This window comes from Trachurus trachurus (assembly GCF_905171665.1).
Source record: "Trachurus trachurus genome assembly, chromosome: 23".
NCBI classification, from domain to species: domain Eukaryota; kingdom Metazoa; phylum Chordata; class Actinopteri; order Carangiformes; family Carangidae; genus Trachurus; species Trachurus trachurus.
Window position 1 is genome coordinate 8,931,018 of NC_139912.1, and position 21,957 is coordinate 8,952,974.

Consider the following 21,957-nt stretch of genomic DNA (forward strand, 5'->3'; position numbering starts at 1 on the left):
AGTAATAGTGGTGTATAGTGACAGGTAGCTGCAGGCTATGTATTATGTAAAAGCAGGTATGGATAATACCTATACTATGCAATGGTCCATCCAGATAATATACATACCATACTGTATGCAGGCTTCAATTTTCTACTTCATTCCTTCAAATGCAGAACAACCTGTTACTTTCCCTGCCACTATGAAAAGAACATGGAGCAAGTGCAGCCACGTGACTCCATCCAAAGTACTTTGAGTACCTTGTGTTCAATCACACTGAGAAAAATGAAGGGAGGTAATGACTCTTATTCTGATTAATTATTATACCGACGGTCACAGGAGGTAAAAACCCCGTTGGGGGTCATGGGAGGAGTGTTATCAGCCAGTACTATGTGTTAGACAGAGGGCGGGGACACCGACAGGTCGCCAGTCCCCTGCGTGCACGGGGGGGGGGGGGGGGGGGGGGGGGGGGCTGTAGTTGTTACTAGAAAAAAAAAGAGAGAGAGAGAGAGAAAAGTAATCCGATTACTGCAGGACTCACTCTCAGACTGATGCGCATAGCTATTGGACGCAGCGAGGGTTGGACTCCTGGTATTCAAACGCAGGCAGCGCGTCTGGCCAGTCGCTCCTCGCTGCGCTCTGGACATGGATCAGGATCAGGACGCAGCGCGCCTCCCTGCTGTCTCCCGCGGACCGGCTGCGCTCTGCGGCGCGTAGTGAGAAAGAAAGAAAAAAAAACAGACAACAGGTGCCCAAATGAACCGCCGCCCTCCCGGCTCCTCCGGCGTGCAATGGCTTAACAGGAGAGACATGAGTGTCCGGACGGAGGACAGCATCACCTTGTGCCAAAGGGCTCTCCAGATCGTCACGGAACTTTGTCTCACGGGACACGTCGACCGGGAGAAATGTTCGGATATATTTCCACTGGAGAGCAACATACCAGGTAAAGGAAACGCAGGTAAATAGAATAAAGTCATTATTTTATTGCCCCTATCTCCTCCAATCGATCACTTCCCCCTGTTCCTCTTGAAATGAAGACACTTGAGTTGCTGCAGCGTTTGGATTATAAAATAAAAAAAAGAGAGAAAAGAAAAGAAAAAAAAGTGAACCTGCACTTCATCTCTCTCCTGTTAAAACTTTATTCCACTCGCTTAGCGCTCTGTGTTTCTACGTGTTGAACTGTTACCACAGTGTTTCTCCGTCTGTTACGCATCTTGCTGCAGCTCAGCACAGCAGCAACAGGTGGACAATAGACTGACTGAAGAAATGATTTCCCTCTCTCTCTCTTTCTTTCTCTCCTCTTTCCTTCCTTCTTTTTTCTCCCACTTTGCAAATAGGGAGAATTTAAAGAGTCAGTTTGATTAATCTGTGAAAACCAAACTTTACCTTTAAATATCAGTGAGGGCATGAAATGTCAGGAGCACTAAATGTTTCTTTTTCTCTCTCCAGTCATTAAACGTGTGTTTCTCTTGATGCTGTGGTTTTATATATGACTTTAAATTGTCCTGCTTTATCAAACAGGCGCGTATGCTGCCCCCTCTTTCTTACAGCTTGCTCTCTCTCCTTTTTTCTCTTTCTCCCTTGCATGTTTGTCCGTCATATTTTGTCCCTCGCTTGGTTCCTTCCTTTTTTTTTTCCTTTTTATGTGTCTCCTTCTGTCCTCCTCTACTGGTCTTCTCCATGGTTACACGTAGACATCTCTATTAGTCTCCTAGCTGTGGTCGTGGGTTTCTGTGGCCTCGCCCTGTTGGTAGTCTCTCTCTTTGTCTTTTGGAAGCTGTGCTGGCCCATTTGGAGGAGCAAGGCTCTGTCGGCCCACGCCGAGAATGTCCTCCACGTGGGTTTCCCCGAGGCGCCTCCTCCTCCGCCACCCGGCTCCTCCCCGCCGCCGGTCACAGACAGCAAAGCGGCGGAGGTGGAGAAGAAGTACTACCCGCCGCCGGAAGTGAAGGTGAACGGCCGGAGCTCCGTGAAGCTCCTGGAGGCCGCCATGAAGATCAGCCAGACGTCTCCGGACATCCCCGCAGAGGTGCAAACGGCCCTGAGGGAGAAGCTCAGCCAGCAGGCTAAGATCCAGAGGCAGACCACAGAACCAACCTCCTCCTCCAGGTAGCTACTCCCACATGTCAACCCCCTTTCCTGCTTTAGCACCCACAGACAAGTCATTTTCTGCATTTTCAACCCACTTTCATCTGTTTTTCCCCTCACATGAAAAGTAGGAAACACACAATCCTGAAACTGCAGACAGCTCGTGACATCATGGACACTGTCCTCGAGGTGGTTTGGCATCAGGGACTGGCTGGTGACCTTGAAAAGCAGTTGTACATGTTGAATAGTCTCCCTTTCTCTCTCTCTCTCTGTGTCTTAACTCGAGGGTGAATAAGACTCATCCTGCAGAGGCAAACCTCCCTGCTTACAGTACAGCTCGAACCCTATGATCACTTGTACGTGTGAGTGAAGCTGCTATGGTAACGGCGGGAAGCATCCACAGTAATTAAACAATCAGCTCGTGCTCCCCTTTGTTTTCCAGCGCTGTGTTTAAACTAGAACGTCCATAATTAGCAGCGCTGTGGGGTGGGAGCTGTCACGGTGGAAGGGGTGGTTTCTGGTGAGACGCACCAGGCAGCTGCGCTCGGCTTCTCACAAGGATAACCTTATTGACGGGCCCCGCTTTGGTTTTTGTCGTTAAGAGCCTTTAATTAAATTATATCCAGTCCAACATCTCCATGAATTACACACCCACCAGGCCAAGTTATAGATTTCAAAGTCTACTTTCTCAATCCTTTCCGCCTACACTTTTTCATCGATTATTTTTTCTTTCTTTTTGAACAAAAACAAACACCTTAGTCTCAGCACCCCTGAGCTTAAGGAAACTACAACAACAAAGAGAAGTTCATATTCTCAAGTGAATTATACCTCTATTGTTTCTCCTTTTTAGTTGTGTTTACTGACTGGCCAGGTAAACCAGAGATTATTTTGATGATAGATCAATCATCTGGTGCAGTGAATGTTGAATGTCAGAAAATAGTGAAGAAAACAGCCCAAAGTGAAACCACCTTACATCAGTGGGCTATACTACCAACAAATCTGGTCACCAATTATAAAAAATGGCACATTTATAATGCTATTAAGTTGTTTTGGGAGCTCAAGTACCCACTCTCTGTATGTATGTGGAAAAAACGGATAAAACGAATGGAGAAAGATAACAAATACAGATTCTTCCACACGTGCACTGCATGGTAGAGTTAGGCAAGTAGCATCCAACCAGTAAAAGCCATGTAAACACATGTGACCTTTTAAAGGTCTGAGCTGAGCAGGTGCAGTTTATTCTGATTTCGTATCAAGATGGGAAGAGGGAGATAATTACTGGAGGCACTGACAGCAGGAGCTTCAGTCCCAAACACTGTTCAACTGGCCTCATGTGTCAATAGAAACAATGTGACTTATATGCATTTAGATCTATGGGAGACGCATTGGCAAGTATAGGGTCATAATTTAAAGCAGGAGTGCGTATGGAAAAACAGAGGAGCAGCATTTCCTCAAGTGACTGAGAATCAGTCAATACAGGATGTGACTAGAAACAAGAGTCTGTCCATAATTACATAGAAGAATTACATAGAGGATAATCCTCTCATTACAAAGACGAAGGCACATATGAGAGTCCAGTGATGCAAAAACCACAGACATAGAAATAACTGAGTGGGGGGAGGTGAGGCTGGGAGTGAATGTTTGACCCCAACACTGAGGAATATCCAGTGGCTGTTACACTATAAGGGGGGGAGGGGCATAACACAGTACAAAGCTGTTCTCAGTGATGAAGTGGGCAATTAATCAAATTTTTATTTTTGATTGCGATTTCTGCTTCCGACAATTATTATTTCATCAAATTAAACAATGAAAAGTGCCGCATTCCTACAAGCACCATCCAAATCAGGAATGTTGACTTCCTATATGTTGCTGCAACACAAAGTTTGCACAATTACAGTAAGATGAACATTTTGTCCAACCTCATCTCACCCTGTGCACAGGAATGTTAGACACACTAGACACACACATACACTGACACCATGAACCTTTAATTTGCCACCTGTCTGTATATAGTAATGGTTCTTATGTTTTGTATTCGAGGGAAATTTTCTTTTTTTCCCTCTTGATCTCTGTGCTGCCGTTTACGACAATACTAGAGCGTACTATTTAATTTTCAGCCGTGCTTCCTGTGCTATATCATTTGTGCCGTGGCTGTCAGATTGCTGTGATTGTCTTATTGTAAGAAAGGAGGAGGGCCAGTTGCTAGGTGACAAGATTGGCAAGTCAGGAGGGGGGGGGAAAAAACGTGGTGTTTCTCAAAAGATGTCAACCAGCCTTCAGGTAATTCTTTTTTTTAATAAAAGCTCAAATTTGAATGCTGGAGATCTTGGTCAGTGGGGACACACGAATGAAGGAAATCTTTCAGCTTGTCAATCTTAGGGCAATTACATCCACTTTGGCAGAGTCACATTGGCAATTTATGTGCATCATGTGATTGGCTCAGTCGTTTTTTAGCATTTCAAACTATTGCTTGTCAACATGCATTAAGCAGGCGGTACGATATGCCCTAAAGAGTCGTTCCTGCTAAGTGCTGTCTTGAAACTGAGCCGCATTGGGAGCTACGGCCACTCGAGGCCTCTGGTTATCCGGCTCTCGTCTATATTAGGTGAACATGAGGTGGTTTCTCTGTATTACATTTTGCTTTTCTTCCATAAAACATCAAAGACACAGTGTAATATGCAAAGCGAGTTCCATGCGCTGCACATTATTATGCATCATGCTTCTTCTTAAACGTACCCTCTCCTGACAAACCATTAGGCCCCGCACCGTCACAAAGCCGCTCATGCATGACACTGACACTCGAGACATTTACCAGATGCCCTCTACCCTTTCCAACAGGCACAATTCTTTCCGGCGCCACCTGCCTCGTCAGATGAATGTCACCAGCGTCGACTTCAGCATGGACACAGTGCCTCTCCGCCAGTCCTCCACGGCGAGCATCGGCAGAATAAAACCCGAACTCTACAAGCAGAAGTCTGTGGACTCGGAGGGCGAGCCCAAAGAGCCCGTGGAGACGTGCGGAAAGCTGAGCTTCTCGCTGCGTTACGACTACGAGGAGCAGGCTCTGGTGGTGCGGATCCTCAAGGCCTTGGACCTGCCCGCCAAGGACTTCACGGGCACCTCCGACCCGTACGTGAAGATCTACCTGCTGCCGGAGAGGAAGAAGAAGTACCAGACGCGCGTCCACCGCAAGAACCTGAACCCCATGTTCGACGAGACCTTCCGTTTCCCGGTGGTGTACGACGAGATCTGCAACCGCAAGCTGCACTTCAGCGTCTACGACTTCGACCGCTTCACCAGCCACGATATGATTGGCGAGGTGGTGGTGGACAACCTCTTTGAACTCTCTGATCTTTCCAGGGAGGCGGTGGTGTGGAAGGATATCCACGCAGCAACTACTGTGAGTTCACACCAACCACCAACCAACGCCAACGCTCACTGTCGCTATAAGTTAGAGATGTTGCACCAAACTTCTTGTCTTGACACCGAAGAGAAAACACACAGGGAATGGGAACTACTTTTGTTTTTTGTTTTTTATTATTTTCTTTTTGGGAAAGGTCTAAACAAACACAAGTGTTGCACTGAGTCACTTCAGAGAGCCTGAGAGAATTCATCAACACTCATCCATAAAAGTGGCAGGTGGAACACATTGCATAATTCAAATGCTTTGGGAAATGCATCTCATCAGCCAAACCACCCACACGCGCTTTCCAGAAACTGCTGGGTATTTTACAGACGTAAATATAGCAACAGGGAGTAAAATTATCCTGTCATTAAATACATACGCTATAACTTATAATGTCGCTAAACAAACAGGTTATACAGTTTTAACACCAGGCATGTACAGTCGTACGTCCTCACGAGAACTATAAGAACTTGTCATAATATACAGTAGGCCAGAATGTATTTCACTCCTACATTAACACTCACCACAGTTTCCTCAAGAGCCCCTGCTTTATTTATGAGTGTTTTCAGTGTGATAAACATTGAGCCATTGTTTTCAGGTTCACACTGGCTTCTGTAAACTTTATTAATAGCAACAGAACAACTACAGTATATTCGGTTTTTGCATGCAAACACAAACTGACCAGATATGAATCTCTATAACCTCAAGTGAACATTACATGGCTGTGGTTTATTTATTGGTTTTCGCTGACAAAAGGCTTTGTTTTCATACTAGGTTGTTCATTTAAAAGCCACTTGAAATCTAGATTGTCAAAGTTCATGTGCTATTCTATTCAGTACCAGAATAAGAGTAGAATAACACAACAGATTGCCACTATTGTTGACTGCCTCCATGATTTTTTGTATGTTTATCCCATTAGGTGGGTTGGAAAGAGATAATAATGGAAGGCAAGGTGACAACCAAGCCCCTGCTCCAGTATATTATTAACACAGGCACACAAGAGAGCCAGAGTTTAAACTATGAACATACTATGAGTGTCTAATGGTCCACATTATTAACCCCATCAATAATAGTCTTGTTAATAAGTTATCAGGAGGATAATAACCCAAACATCATACCATAGTTTCTAGATCCATTTTATCTCCAGAGTTGGGTCAGCAAACACATCATGATGTCCTATATCCTGCATCTTTGAATAATGGAGACCAATGCAGAATTTGCAGATTGATGATTTTATCTGATTAATGCTACTCTTTAGTACTGATATTTTACTGTTGTGAACTGTTCCTGTGGTTAGTTTTGCTGCTTAAAGAGCAAAACTCTGAAAAGTTTACAGTATGTACCCTCAATACTGGTGTACTAAAATGTGTTAAATTGTGTTTTTAGCTTATCTGACTCAACAGAATATCACTTTAGCTTTGGTTGTGTGGTCTAGTGTGACGGTGTCATTTACTTCCTCTAACTGCAGGCCCCAGATTAACTTGAAGGTGCCCACTCCCATGTGGAAACACCTGAGGGCAGCTTCAGTTACTTTGTGGATTTAATAGTTGGAGTGAAACTGTTTGATGAATCATCACTGTACGAGAGAGTCGTTATAGAGTCCAAAGGTTTTTAGAGTAGAAGTTGGTAAATCCAAAACTGTTTTGACTTAAAATACACATAAATTGCACAGAACTGAACTCAGATGAACTCAGAAAATTAACCAGTGTTGCGTTCAGATACCAGTGAGGGCTTTAGGCCTTTATCGACCTGGCTATAAACTCTTCTTTGTCTTGTCTACTGGTGCACCTTCTAGTTTTAACAGCTATAGTATAGAAATGCTAAAATGACTTTGGTAATTGGCAAAATATCTAAAACACAAAGCTAAAAACAAGTTCAGTTGTGTTAACTGACAGTTAAATGTTCATGCCTGTATTGCATTGAAAAAGACAACCTGCCATGCTTGTTTAGCACCGGTTGACAAAAATACAATTTTTTCTCTCATTTACATAATTCTTTACTCTTTTGCTTTTTAACCTTCTGATTCACAAAATGTGGTGGACACATGTAAAATGGATGACATTCATTCTGTTTCTTTTCTCCGTCCTTCAGGAGAGTGTTGACCTGGGAGAGATCATGTACTCGTTGTGCTACCTCCCCACAGCAGGGAGAATGACCCTCACAGTCATCAAATGCAGAAACCTCAAAGCCATGGACATCACAGGCTCTTCAGGTAACCCCCGGCAGCAAAATAAGACTAGCGCACATCAAAAGCTCAAACTGGGCCATAAATCAAACTTAGCTGAAAATATGCAGCAGGTGGCCTCACAGAATGGAAAAGGGAAAGAGACGTATTGAGGCCAGTGGGAACATATTATTTAAAAGGATAGTTCACAATTTTTGCAAATTGGCCCATTACCATAATCCCTATAGTTTTAGAAGTAGGTTCATTACCTTTAATTATAGGTGCAAGCTATTTTTAGAATGGCGGAGCAGAGCCGTGAGCTGCTGAGAGCTACGCTACGGAGGCTCATGGGATTTCTTGGTTTCCCTCATCAAACTGATCAAATACACAATCCAACACACAATCCAACAACTCCAAAATGCTCTGGTGGACAAGTTGTGACCTGCACATTCACCACGCTATGAGATAATAACAGAACATTACCAGACAGAGTTGTTTCAGAGGTAAATTCATGCAAAACTGCAAAACTACAGTTTTTCAGCAAGCAGTCTCTGCATTTGCCTCGAAAACAACTCTATCTCGCCTCCATAGCGTAGCTCTGAGCAACTCGTGGCTCTGCTCCACCGTTCTAAAAATAGCTTGCACCGACAATTAAAGCAACTATGCCTTATGGCAATGGGCCAATTTGCCAAAATGTTGAACTATCCCATTAGCCAACACTGGTACGAGCTTTACTATAAACTGTGTTAAACTTCTGTAACCCAGGTTAGGTGTTACACATTCACCAGCCCTTTTGCCATTATCATTTCTTCTACATTGACAACATACATGTGTACAAACCTTTCAAATGACAGTGAGCATGTCTCTCAGACCCGTATGTGAAGGTTTACCTGATCTGCGACGGGCGGAGGTTGAAGAAGCGAAAAACAACAACCAAGAAAAGCACACTTAATCCGGTGTACAACGAGGCCATCATCTTCGACATCCCCCCGGAGAACGTCGAACAAGTCAGTTTGTCCATCATGGTGATGGATTATGATCGGTGAGTCACTGTCTGTATATTGTCTGTATACTGTCTGTTTTACCCCCACCCTCCTCGTCTATTTAAGTTGTCTGCTTGTTTCCCCACATGTACCTCGAGTGTTGGATAATCTGTTTTGTTCCTGGTTGAATTCTTTTTCTTTCTTTCTTTTTTTGAGCTTGTTTTTCCACTGTCATCTGCTGTCCCCATCTTATAAATGTGAATATCTCTCTTATAAAAGACTCTCCTCACTCATCCAGCTTGCCTCTGTATGCGTCTCTGTTTTCTTTATGTCATAAATTATCTACAAGGAGCATTTGTAGGATTTGGGTACACGATAACAAGATGAGCAAGTTATATTTTGCTCAACAAGAGCTCTTGAACACACAATAACTAATTGGAGCTTCTTCTTTTCTCAATTTTTTTTTATAAGTGGTATAATTAAAGCCAGTTAGCTTTAGTTAGCTTTATCCAGAGTCTTTTCATAACATCTTTTCATCCAAATCTGGGGAAATATCCTTTTATTTATCAGTATATATATTCATAATTTTTAAATGTCTGCACCCAGGCTACTAGGAGCATTACTATGTGCATCAAAATCTATGTCAATGTGTGTGTTGTGCTGCTAACAGGGTTGGACACAATGAGGTGATTGGTGTATGTCATGCCGGGCCAGATGCTGAGGGCCTTGGACGGGATCACTGGAATGAAATGTTGGCTTATCCGCGGAAGCCCATCACACACTGGCATGCTCTGGGAGAGGTACAGATATGTTGTCTTCTTCTATCCCTCACTGTGTTGTCCCCCCAGTCTTAAAGAACTCACATTTACAGAGTTCCCTACAAGCTCTTGAATGTGACAGTGACCAGTGACCACTACCCAGTGTTAGGAAACAACATATCTGAGTGTGAATGTTATCTCAGCTCTCATTTCCTTCATGGACATCGCATTACATGCATATTACACGTTAAGTTACATGGTCCTTTGGTTTTTCCTATTATAAGAATAAAATCCATCAATGTGCCTGTGTTTGTTCGTGAATATTGAAAAACACTTAAAAATGGGATGACAGAATGCACAAATGCATATAATGTAATTATTGAAATGAAAAGCAAACAGTAAAAAAAAACTCAGCTCAGTATACAGTGCAAACATTGTTGGCATTTATATTCTTAAATTTTTGACCTGCAGAATAACATGCAACTCATTTTCTGATTCATTCACTGTTTCTGAAAACATATTCTCACCTCCTCACTTCTCCACTGACTGCAAGAACAATTGCATTAAACGTTCCCATTTATTGCATTTGTTCTGATGGATTTAATTCAGTCCACCTATTCAAAAATTGGGCTGAAGGAATATTCAGAGAAGAGTCGGATGAGAATCTCTGTGTGTTAAACACAAAGCACGGAAACCGGATGCAAAAGTCACTCTCCAACAACCCCCAACACTGTCTTACCTACACGTTGCATGTATGTATTTAGCATGCAGAGAAAGAAGACGACATATACAGTAGAGGTTCGATGAGCAGCAAACATGCTAACAGGAGTTACTGGACCCAAGTATCTCCGACGTCCTGTACTTGAGGAGAAACTCATTTTATAGCTGATGAAATACCATGTTTGAATAAGACAATTTCATCTTTTAGAGGCCAATTGCTTCACTCCGGTTAATGTTTATTATATTTTACATGTTATCAATGTTTTTTCCTCTTTTGCCACATCCACTTCCCACCTGACGCATAGGAAGATACAGGTGATTACCCATTTTCAGTGGTAAAACTACTTCATGCTTTGGTAAAACTGTGATCATAGGCAAAAAAAGAGTGCCTATCCTGTGTAGCTGCTGTCGAACAATTTAATGTAGTTGTCCGACATAGCTTATTATTATTATTATTATTACTATATTTTTGGATCTACTCATTGAGATGCTTTGTGCTGTTGCAGAGCAACGGTATGACCCTCCAGGTGAACCGTCTGAGAGCAGCAGTCGCCCCGTCCTCTAATGAGAACACCACCAGTGCACACACTTGCTTGTTAGGATCCCATGTTAGGTCTTGAGACTGATTTAGTTACATATTAGAGAATATATAATTATTTGGAGGCGCCACGGTCAGCACAGGCAGCTCTATACCAGACAAAGTAAATGCTTTGCTTGTAAATGACCACGCTAGATCGCCGCTGGGCTCAAATGACCAATTTGCCCATGATCACAGTGCATTCTCAGGACTGTGAGAAATACATACCTGCTTAGCTTTTCCAAAAAAAAAAGAGAAAAAAGGGCGACCTCTATTAAGCTGTGTTTTTGGTGTGACATCTTACCTTGCAGTGGCCTGGAAGAGCGGCAAGCTTTGAGAGTCAAGGTTCATGTCCTTCGCCTAAACCTCCACAGACGCCGTGACGATCTACAGGTAGAGTGACGACACCGCCTCTGTAAGAAAGCAGATGTTCGTTTAGAGTCGCTGACGAGTCGTGTTGCCAATCAGTCTCGTGTGAGCATGTTGTACGAAAAACTGAATTCATTCCAACATGTTTCTCTCTGTGTTTATGAAAACAATGTTGTATTGAAATTGCTTTTATTCATTCATTCATTCAAACTCGTGCTCTACAGAGCTGGCTATGCACAGCAGTAAACTGTCATTTCATTCAAGAGTTTGTTTTTCATACATCTGCTTTGGAAATTTTCAGAAAGGCTTTTATTCGCCAAAACATTTACATATAGACCACATGAATGGTAGACGTCGCTGTGAGAAGTCCTCAGTGATTCACTTGCAACCTTTTCAATCTTTTTCTGGCCCGAGAGCTCTTCAGTGAAGTTAGCATTTTACTTTGAAATGGCACAAAGGTAAAAGGGCTATGCTGCTCAGTGCCATGAAACATTTACTTTAAAGACAGAAAGAAGGACAAGAAGAAAAAAAGAATCAGTCAATAAATCCAGCGAGTCGTGATTCCAGCTCTTTTGGCTGAAGAACGCAGGTAATTGAGCGTCAAATAAAAAGGGCTGGATAAATTTCTTAGAAAAAATCACCAGTCACAAATGTCACAGATGTGTGAAACCGTGGCCATTAACCAGCCATTGTCACCTGCATTTATGAGAAAACTCAACAGGTCTCTCAGATTTAGAGAAACTGTAGCAAATACATGTAGCAAACGTACGTAAAGAGAGATGAAGAAAAACACAAAAATAAAAGTAGTTTTCAATGAATTTGTTCCCCAAAACCTGGCAAGAGTTTAAAAATGAACCCAACTTTAGATATTTTCTACCACAGATCAATTTCAGCAGATAATTGCGACCCAAAAAAGCAGCATATAGTTACCCATCCATCAACTTATTTTTCCAACCAAACATTATTATATTGTTGTTTACACTGCACATGTCCCTCATGTTGAAACTGAAGCAAATTGTTGGTTGATATTTTAGCTCCAAAGTCGACTAAAAAATATGCATAAAAAGGTAAATTGACTTTATTGGGAAAGCAATACATTAATTAGCCTAATCTAAATTTATGGGTCACTAGTGGTACTAGTAGCCTAATTAACGAGCACTTCCAGCCTTCAGTCCAAATTGAGTTTTGACTAAAAGGAAAAAAATAAATGAATAAAAAAAACTCCTCCAAACAGTGACAGGAACACAAAGTGTTTCAGGCTTTGGCTCCAAAGTGAAAATAAAAAGACCAAAAGTGTAAGAGAAGGATTAAACTGTGCGTTTGTGTATGTTATCAGAGTGTTAGCATACCCAGCTAACTAGCTTACATCCTGCAGTAGAAACCAAACCAAGCCTTATTTTTAAGGCAGAGACAAACCGCAGTGCATTCTGGTCCTTAAATTAATACAGTAAATTCAAGTGTCTGTCCTGCTGTATTGGATTTGACTCAAACAACCACAGCCCGACTCATTATTATTCAAGACGGCATTACTGTACTTTCACTAGGAACATTGATCAAATCATTTTCATGTCCAAGATTGAAAGGGAAACATACAGTTTGGAAATACAAAAAAATAAAACTGGTTATTGAAGCAGGTTCACGGGTTTGTGTTAAGATAAATTAAGAAGAAAAAAAAAGAGTACACTTTTCTACATGGATATTCAGTTTTTAAGGGGTTTGACATTTTGCTGATGATGGTGCTTTAGCCTCAGTCTTTCGCATTCTATCATGTTTGCAGCAAGTGCATATTTGCGTACCCTTACAATGTTGTAATTTTAAATACAGTCAGCTGGAAATGATTAAAAGAAACAAACAGCCTTTTTTAACCAACTTGAAGCTTAATTAGTTAGCTGAAGTTGATATATGAAATCTGCCAACAAAATCAACACTTCCCAGTTAAATATGAGAAGCCTGATTTTGTTAAAGGACCAATCATGGACCTGAATAGTCAATCAAGAACAACAGCAACAACAAAAGCAGTAATAGGCTACAGATACTAATGAAATCTCAATAAGAAATCATGGCAATTGTACAACTTTTCATCTCCTGCTACAAATTCAGGGAATTATTATCCACGAGAGAAGAAGCTACAAACACACTCAAACATTTGCAAATATTTTTTTTTTTTAACATGAAGCCATATGAAATTAAGTTCAGTGCATCTAAACTCAGAACACTGACTCAGCTTCTCCTTCTTTGTGAGTAGCCTAATAAGAAACCAACATAGCAAATAGAAAAAAAGGCTATGTACTGTTATCTTACTTGCACATGCATATATAATGATGCTTTTTGCCCTGTGCTGCCCTTAATATTAAATATTTTTACTTGTAGCATGTTGTGTCACCACTTAAAAACACACTTAACTGAGGGAAAATGTAAGCAATGGATAAGTTAGTATTTCAAATTTCAATCTTTGTGTTTACATTTGTATATATATAAATATATATACACTTGTCACTGGCACTGTTTATATATATATTGAAAAGTGAAATTTAAAAAAGTTGTTGTACACTTACAGAAAATAGAGACATCACAATGTATTTCTATTGTTTGGTGATAATTTGAACAGCTCAGACTTGTACTCGAGTGAAATTTATACACGTTCTGTAATAGTTGTGAACAATTAGTCAAACTGGAAACCAAGTGAAGCCAACTCTACCTTATCAAGTTATTCCATGTTTAGGAGTTTAGAGCTTTGAGCTGTAATCGTTTGCATATTGGTTGAATCTATATTGAGCAAGAACAACTGCAACTACTGTCATGATGTGTACAGTTTGTGATAACTTTTGTAACGATTCAAAGTAAATATTTGGGATATAATTTATTGTATCTGTTTCATATGTATTTTAACAAAATAAAAAACAAAAAACAAAGAGTCTGAGTGAGCCTGTCTTTGTCAAGGAATTTACATATTTTGAAAAGGTTATTATTTTTAACTCATTGAGTGCCAGCCCTTTTATAAAATGGTCAGTGCCATGTGCCAGCGTTTCGGGGCATTTTGAGTAATATTTCAAGACCCACAGAATATTTTGTACTATGACTCTGAAAACACCAAATAGCTCAAAGGAAAGAGGAGACTCTCTATTTAATTAGGGAAAAAAACATTTGATTGTACTTTGTTCCATTCTTGATTTATCTTAAGTTGAATAGAGCCTGGTTGCACCAAAAAGACCACTTTTTTTCTAGAAAGCTGAGAAAAATGCATATTTGTGAAAGAGAGTCTCTCAAGAAAAACAGTGATTAATCCGTTTTAATTTTGGCTTCAAAAACATCTAAGACATCTGAAAATTTCATTTCACATGTTTTTTCATTTTACAATTAAAAAAAAAAAAAACTAAAATACAACAAGTAGGAGTCCTACTCTGCAGAGTGATGCCTGCTCTCCTACTTCTCCTCTTGCAGTTGCTGCCCCTTCACCCTCTCCTCAATGAGTTAATTTAGAGTCGGGGGTCCTAGCAAAAGACACACGATGAAGCTGAACCTTGTTCTATATGATACATAAGATTGATAGTTGATAGATGGGGGTGACTCTAAATTGCAAGTAGCTGTGAATGTTTGTGTGAAGTTGTTTGTTCCTATGATAGACTGGTGACCTGCCCTCGCCCTATGTCAGATGAATGGACGGATGACATGATAACTATAATATAGTTGCCGACCAGAAAGTGCAGGTAACTATAATATAGTTATCATGTCATCCGTCCATTCCTCTGACATAGGGCGAGGGCAGGTCACCAGTCTATCATAGGAACAAACAACTTCACACACTCACATTCACAGGTACTTGCAATTTAGAGTCACCCCCATCTATCAACTATCAATCTTCTTGCTGTGGAGTGACGGTGCTAAACACTGCATCACTGTGACTCGGTTAATATTCTGCAGCATGGATAAGTTTCAAGAGTTGTAAAAGCTGTCACTCTCTCTTACTGTTTAATAACTCACTGTGCAGCTGCAGTGCTTAAAACTCATGGATGTTATCAATCAACCTGCACTTTCTGGTCGGCATTTCATCACGTCTCTGCAGAAGACACAAGTTTGTCAAATTGAGACAGTGCAAGTTGGAAATGTTACAACATTTATTATCTGAAAAGCCTTGCAGCTCTTCTCCAAGAGCTTGATAAAAAAGAAAAAAGAGTCCAGAAGAGAAATAAGTGTCTGCAAAGCTGGGAAAATGGTCCAAGCTGGAGCAAACACACGCACACACACACAAATACAGGATCAGTGTGTCACGTCTGAGCTGCTGCTACATTGGCTCTCTGTGGTGAAAACACACAGACTACACAAACACCCCGCTGCTCAAAATTGGACAAATAAAAGCGAGGCGAAAATTCATTTCACATCTGCGAGTGATAACAACGAGCCGCCAGACACAGACAGAGCTCTTCACACCTGGCTCGTACATTACAGGACAGACATTATCAATCAATACACAGTCAGTTTAATTATGGGTCTGTCACACACACACACACACTGGGGCTCTCTTGTGCTGCTCCTTTCTTCAAGTGTTGTGTAATGCAGCCTATTGTGAGTGGTGTCTCAACTTTGCTGTCAAGAGAATAAGAATACGTTTCTTTTCTCTTTTTTTTCCTCCCCAGACACGAGAACAAGAAGTGTTGCCTCAATTTAAAATGAAATCATTATTCAGACCGATGTGGCTTTGACTCTTTCGGAGCAGCTTGACATGACACAGTATATTTCAAGGTTGTGTTTTCCCACAAATGTAGAGCAATTTTTTATTTCCACTTTTCCCCCAGCCGCTACAAATTGTTGTTTTTTATAAGTGGGATAATACTCGTTTGTATCTGAGGTTGGGCTGAAAAAAAGCTGCCTTCTTACACCATTCTTCACACTCAGCAAATAATAAGCGTTACATAACCACTCCACTAACAAAACGTAAGACCCTGAGTTTGTGCTGTCGTGCTTGTAAAAAACCTTTAAGACAGAATGAAAAGCTTCTCTTCTCTTCTCTCTCTTTCGCATCCTGCATCCGTTTGATGGTTAAACATGAAGAGAACATTTTGATCTCTCCTGAAGCGTGACACACAGCACAACTTCCTTTTGATCCACGATATTGGATAGAAAACAGATGAAAAAAAAAAAACAAGAGGGGCATGGGGGCTTGTTGCATTAGTTTCCTTGGCAATGAAAGCTGCCCACTCTCTGAACACTAAACCCATATTTAGAGTGGAGTTGTATCTTTAGTTAGCGAGGGGCTAATAGCTCCATGTGGTGATGCATGTAATTAACGCTTTGTCATTTCCTGAATGCTTATTCGTGCTGGATTATAACACCACTGCTGTATGAAGACTTGGGGGGGGGGTGGGGGTGGGGTTGGACTGGCCTCGTGGCCGCCGTCAACAATGCACCTGCAGGATTAGTCATGATTTGGGGAGCAATTACCCATGCCAGTTTCAAAATTGTCAACACGAAAGATGCAACATGAAGATGAGAGTTTCTTTTCAACGTCCACTCTTTGAAGAGATACCCTGTTTTAAATAATGGCACCGTGGAATCTTTAATTAATTAACGCCATTACTGGCTTATCAAAGAGCCGCAGTAATGCCAGTATGATTAAAAACTCCATTTCCTTTCTCTTATTTAATCAAAAATATTCAACACTTTCCATATCAAATCCTGTGCTTAAATATCAAGAGCAAATCATGTTATGTCACACACTACTGGTATTACAATGCTTCTATTTACCACATTACCACATTTTGCCGTTTCACAGCTCAAGGTATTGCTGTGCACGCACGGATTTGCTTATATATAGCTGGATTTGCCCCGGCTCATTGGATACAGAGGGTCGGCGGTCAACTCATTAATGGCGAGGAAGCAGGGGCTGCTTCTATTCTGGGAACAATTACAGTTTAAGGGGTAAGTGGACAGACAGTTATGTAACGCCACCGCCCATTACAGCCCAACGGTAGTTTTTATGGCCTTCGGTGTCTCTATTATAAAAAAAAAGAAGAAAGAAAGGGGAAAAAAAGAGAAAGATCATGGCTGTATGTGGTCGTGCTGAGAGTGCATCAGGTTGGAGCTGGGTTACATAACTCAGATGTCAAATTGATGGTGTGTGCAACACTTCCAGCTTATATACAAATTGTATATTATTACAGTAATAAAAATTATTCCACCATAGACGCAGGGAGGGATGGACACAACACACAGACACATGCTCGTTATCAATTCAATGCCCAAAAGATACAAAACGCTCTGTATTTCTATCTTGATAGGTCATCTTCATGAAGCGAATGTAAACCCCCACGCTGGAACATCTGTTCAGAGCCAGACACACGCAGCCTTGTGGTTTCTTAATGATTTCTCTGTCTGGCAAACTATCAAGAGCTCGTCTACATCTCGGCACTGACCTGACATTAACAGTCTTCTCCTGCCTTGGTTTGGAGGGTGAGTAATACCTGGGCTGAGAGGCTTGGTTTGGCCTGGAGGTCTCCAAGACTAAATAAAATTTGTTGTATTAAAGCAGAAGTAAGCGATATATTTGTGTTAATATAAGTCTTAAATAGTTATATCTTCCGACAGCAATCACTTACATAGAGTGTTTGGACTGAAACACGGGTCTGTCAGTCACTCTGCTCTGCTCTGAGCCGAAGAGAAAACATTTATCGTATCCTACAGTTTTTATCCAATGAGGAGAGAGAACGGCATGCAGGGCTGTGTGTGCAGCCAAGGAACGCCGTGAATGTGGTGACGTAGGGACGAGGACTGTTATGGTGCGTTCAAGGAAACTCGTAACTCGTGTTTTTCCGACCGTGAAGTCGTACCAGTTCGATCTGGTACGAGTTCACCGGTCGGAAGTTACGAGTGGCCGTTATAGTGACTTTCACAGGTAAAACAGGTCGGAAAAACACGAGTGGGTTGCCTGGAACGCTACAAAGTCGTAAGTTGTGACTTGAAGCTGTAATTTACGGTTTCAAAAGCCTTCCTGAAACGCAGCATTAGCCAAAACGACCGGATCGCTTACTTCTGCTTTAAGGTGTTTAATGATGTATCGTTGTGGTTGAATGAAGAATGCGAGGTCAGATGTTCATCCCTTGCTTTCGGTGCTTGTCTCTGTTGGCCGATGGGGGAAAAAAAAGTCTAGTTGCATTATGTAATCTTGAAAATAAAAGCATCCAACTATGTTTAAGATTAATTTCAACGAACCTGTTACAGGATGTCAAATGTCAAAAGAACAAAACTGAGAGCGTCAGAAGCCGTTCGGTGCACGGCTAGAACCGACCATCACCGTTACCAGCAGAGGGGAGATGAAAGGTTGCCACGCTCGCTTTATGAAGCATTAGATGGAGGCGACACAGGAGGGAAAACGTATTGATGTGAGTGAGGTGGCTATAAATAGATGTTTTACCCCACGGGGGGAAAAGCACAGGAATCCTCTCTCATTACTCTGCCTCCTTCGAAGTGATTTGTCCTGACAGCAACGTCCAGCTAATGAATAACCATGACGTGGATTCATATTTAAATCCAGCCGTGGAACTTTTGAACCTACAAGTGTGAATATTTTAATTGTGGCGGCATTCAGGATGACCCTGAAGCACGAGTGAGAACTATGAATTAGAGACAGAGACGGACTGACATGTAGAGGAGGAGGCTGATATAATGACTTTCAGTTTTAATTATTTCAATGCTGGTTTTAGTCGGAATACTTCAATACCCATGAGCCTCAGCCACCACCTCCTGAGGAAAACGAGGCAGTAAGAAAAGTAAGAAAATCAGCAGTTGGCAACAAAACAATGTGCAACAGTTGCTTAATTAATCGGAAATTCATCCAATCCAAAATTGCATGTGATCGAATTTTACACACAGTGACTGCGCCTTCATGTCACGGTTAACTTCTCCTCCAATGTTGCTTCCCTGAGGTTATGTCTGGAGAAAACACAGAGAACAAGGTCTAACAAGAGAGAATGGGGCAGAGCTAAATGTTAAAGGAGACATATTATGTTCCTTTCCCACAAATTAAAATAGTTCCCAGGTGTCTGAAAGACATTGACATGACATGCTTCGGTCAAGATACCACGGCTCATTTCAGTGCCTGTCCCTATGGTAACGGCACTCACAGGTAGGAGTGGTATTAAGCAAATTTGACACATGGATTTCAACCTCTGGAGCCTGCAAATTACAGATTTTTTTTTGTTAATTCTCACATTTTGGGGGCCAGAAGGCAAGCCAAACACGTTAAAGAGCCTTCAAAAAGTGATATTTCCATAATATGTCCCCTTTAATATTGGTTCTCCTTTGATAGAGTAATTAGCCCTTTTTCATTTCAACTCACCGCCAGAAACAGTTTAGTATTTACACACAAACTACTGTCATTATACAGTGTTGTGTTGTACACCATTACAAATGTACTAGCCAAATATAATGCAGTTACCTTTATTATAACCATTAAAGAGTTATGTTGTAGATATGTTTGCTCTCTCCTGGATAATCACTGTTCCAAATGAAACCATTTAAGAGCCGCTCAATCGGCAAACAACTAAAGAATATCTACTGTATGAGGACACTGTTGTGTCATAAAATGTAAATGTCTTTGCTTCAACATCCACATGATTTTGTGTGGTCACCACACTCACATTGCCAGAGATAGAGCCTTTTAAGGCCTCTTAAAGATCTTCTTTTGTGAGATCATCCCTGCTGCTGCGTTTGCCTTTGATATCCTGTGACTCAGACGCACATCAAGAGTCCTGTTTCCAAATGAGTCTGGGAATTGTAATTAAGCCAACGTGAGCGCCACAGAGATGGGAAACAAAGGCTTTCACTGTGGGTTCAACAGGTGTGAGCAGCGGCACCATCATCAGTGCCGTCACAGTGGTGGGAAGACAAGGTAATAACAGGTTGGGAGGCGAAGGTTTCTGCGCGATCAGGCCACTCCAGCTGCTCTGCTGATTTACATGGCAAGCAGAGGTGGAGGAGTCGAAATGAATCACCCAGGAGACAGAGAAGACACCGGTGGGGACGTGAGCTTGAATCTAAACACAGCCGTTTATCAGATACCACTCGTTCCGTCACAGGTAGCTACGACTCAACCGCCCAGTACAGCGATTCATAACCGGGGACACATCCAATGTACCAGATGAAACAGGCGGGCCGGCAAACACAGGGAAACATTTTGCCAAAAAAATGCATGAATACAGATAAAGACATCAGAGCTCTAGCTGCCTCCTTCTAGACAAACAGCCAGTGCATACAGGCAAATATTGTCTCTGGGAGTTCTGCATCCTCAGCCAGTGGTCCGCTTCTGATGACATTTACAGCCCATCGCCTCACTCACAGTGCTGGACTATTTGTTATCACAATCACAACACAAAAATAAAGATTATTTAAATTTAAACAAGACTGCGTCAATGCTAGCAGCTCAGTGATGATGTAGAAATTGAAAATAACTTCTTAAGATGAACTGTTGAGATCTAAAGTTTGTTTTTTTAACCTCATTAATCATGATTGAAATGCATGATAAAACAAAACAAGACAAAACAAAAAAAAGTCTTACTTACCATGTTCTCAATGTAAGTGTTATGCTAACAATTGAAGAGCCTCTCATTTGCACCGATAGCTACATACAGTACCTAAGGCTGTTGGGAATGTCATTAATTCTGCAATGACAGACTAAAATGTGGATTAGTTGGCCTGGATGTTGGTGCAGGGAATCAACACAGTTATTAAAAGTCATCCAGGTGGGAACATGTTAACGTACCACATTTTGTGAGAAGCCAATAGTTGTCTAGATATGTAACATTGCACCAAAGTGGGGGACAGAGAAACAAACAGATATTTGTTATCGATAGACTCATGCTGCTGGAAAAACTTGAGTGGTGAGAGATTACTGTATTGATAAATCACTGGAGCGAGAGATCCATATGATAGAAATTCCCACAACTGAGTGATATCAGCTCCACAATTGGACAGCTTTGTTTCCTATTGCTACTGTATATAGCCAATGTACTGTTAGCACTGAACATTGTGTTTCCAAAGAGCTTCAGATATAGTTTTGGTTAGAAGACAAGACGTAATAGGCCTACAACATCTGCTCTGCACTACTTCTTCACTGCAGACTGGATGCTAGTACCGGAAAATTTAAATATCGAATAAGGAAAAAAGCTGTCAGACTCCACAACAAGAGCTTCTCTCAGCACTAAATATAATTCAAATGTGTATATATTTATATTTCTTCTTATTTATGATTTGTCTTAATCATACTTTACAAATTGTATTATCTGTCCTATACATTTCTTTGTCGTTGTCTGCTGTTGCAACCCTGTAAATTTCCCTATTGGGGGACAAATAAAGGATTATCTTATCTAAAAAATGATGGAGATAGATAGTTTAGCCAAACCAGCCATACAAAAAGAAGTGATTCTGTAGAGGAAGAAGCAAAACAATGGGGTTGCTTTTCACAGATGGAGATACTTTTGGTGAGTAAAGGATTTAAGTTGTAAATTTTCCTTTAGACTGGCGGGTAAACAGGTGTTAAATCTGCACCTTTAACACAGAGAGAGACTGTTATAGTGTGATTTACACTTTGAGTCAGCCAATTAGTATTGTATTTGTATGTTCTGGTCTAGACTCTGTTAAAGCTTGATGAAAACGTCGTCACCGTGTTCGTTTCAGCACGCACCACATCCTGAAAACACGTCATACCCCACACAGTATTTCACAGTCTCCGTCTGAAGCCCCTGCAAACAGCAGTCAGCAGATGTTTGTATTGTTGTTTCCATGAATGAACAGCCTGAGCTCCTACACTTCAACGGTGAGTCATATTTTGGACCTGTGTACTTACAATGTGTCTGTGGGCGCCGCCGCCAGGAAACTGTTAGGTAACTGCATCAGTTTATATAAATAGTGTATGCTTGGGA

At 41.3% G+C, this 21,957-nt stretch overlaps 1 protein-coding gene across 3 annotated transcripts; it reads left to right on the forward strand.

The window, feature by feature from the left end:
• The first annotated feature begins 519 nt into the window (after positions 1-519).
• syt10 (synaptotagmin X) lies at positions 520-12,707 on the forward strand. 3 transcript variants are annotated; one of them, XM_083999610.1, is made up of 7 exons: positions 520-937; positions 1,674-2,088; positions 4,906-5,467; positions 7,565-7,685; positions 8,508-8,679; positions 9,291-9,420; positions 10,987-12,707. In XM_083999610.1, the coding sequence occupies exons 1-7, from the start codon at positions 736-738 to the stop codon at positions 11,056-11,058; spliced, it is 1,674 nt and encodes a 557-aa protein (XP_083855736.1). In that variant the 5' UTR covers positions 520-735; the 3' UTR covers positions 11,059-12,707. The 3 variants fall into 3 exon arrangements, with proteins under 3 accessions (XP_083855736.1, XP_083855737.1, XP_083855735.1); XM_083999611.1 differs by having other exon boundaries at positions 520-922; XM_083999609.1 differs by lacking the exon at positions 520-937 and having other exon boundaries at positions 946-2,088.
• The last annotated feature ends 9,250 nt before the right edge of the window (positions 12,708-21,957 follow it).

What these genes read in the sequence shown, in the direction of transcription:
- syt10 (XM_083999609.1), top strand. Translation starts at nt 1,469, where the DNA reads ATGACTTTAAATTGTCCTGCTTTATCAAACAGGCGCGTATGCTGCCCC. An exon ending in GAACCAACCTCCTCCTCCAG is followed by an intron (nt 2,089 to 4,905) that starts GTAGCTACTCCC and finishes CCTTTCCAACAG; the next exon opens with GCACAATTCTTTCCGGCGCC. An exon ending in ATGGTGATGGATTATGATCG is followed by an intron (nt 8,680 to 9,290) that starts GTGAGTCACTGT and finishes TGCTGCTAACAG; the next exon opens with GGTTGGACACAATGAGGTGA.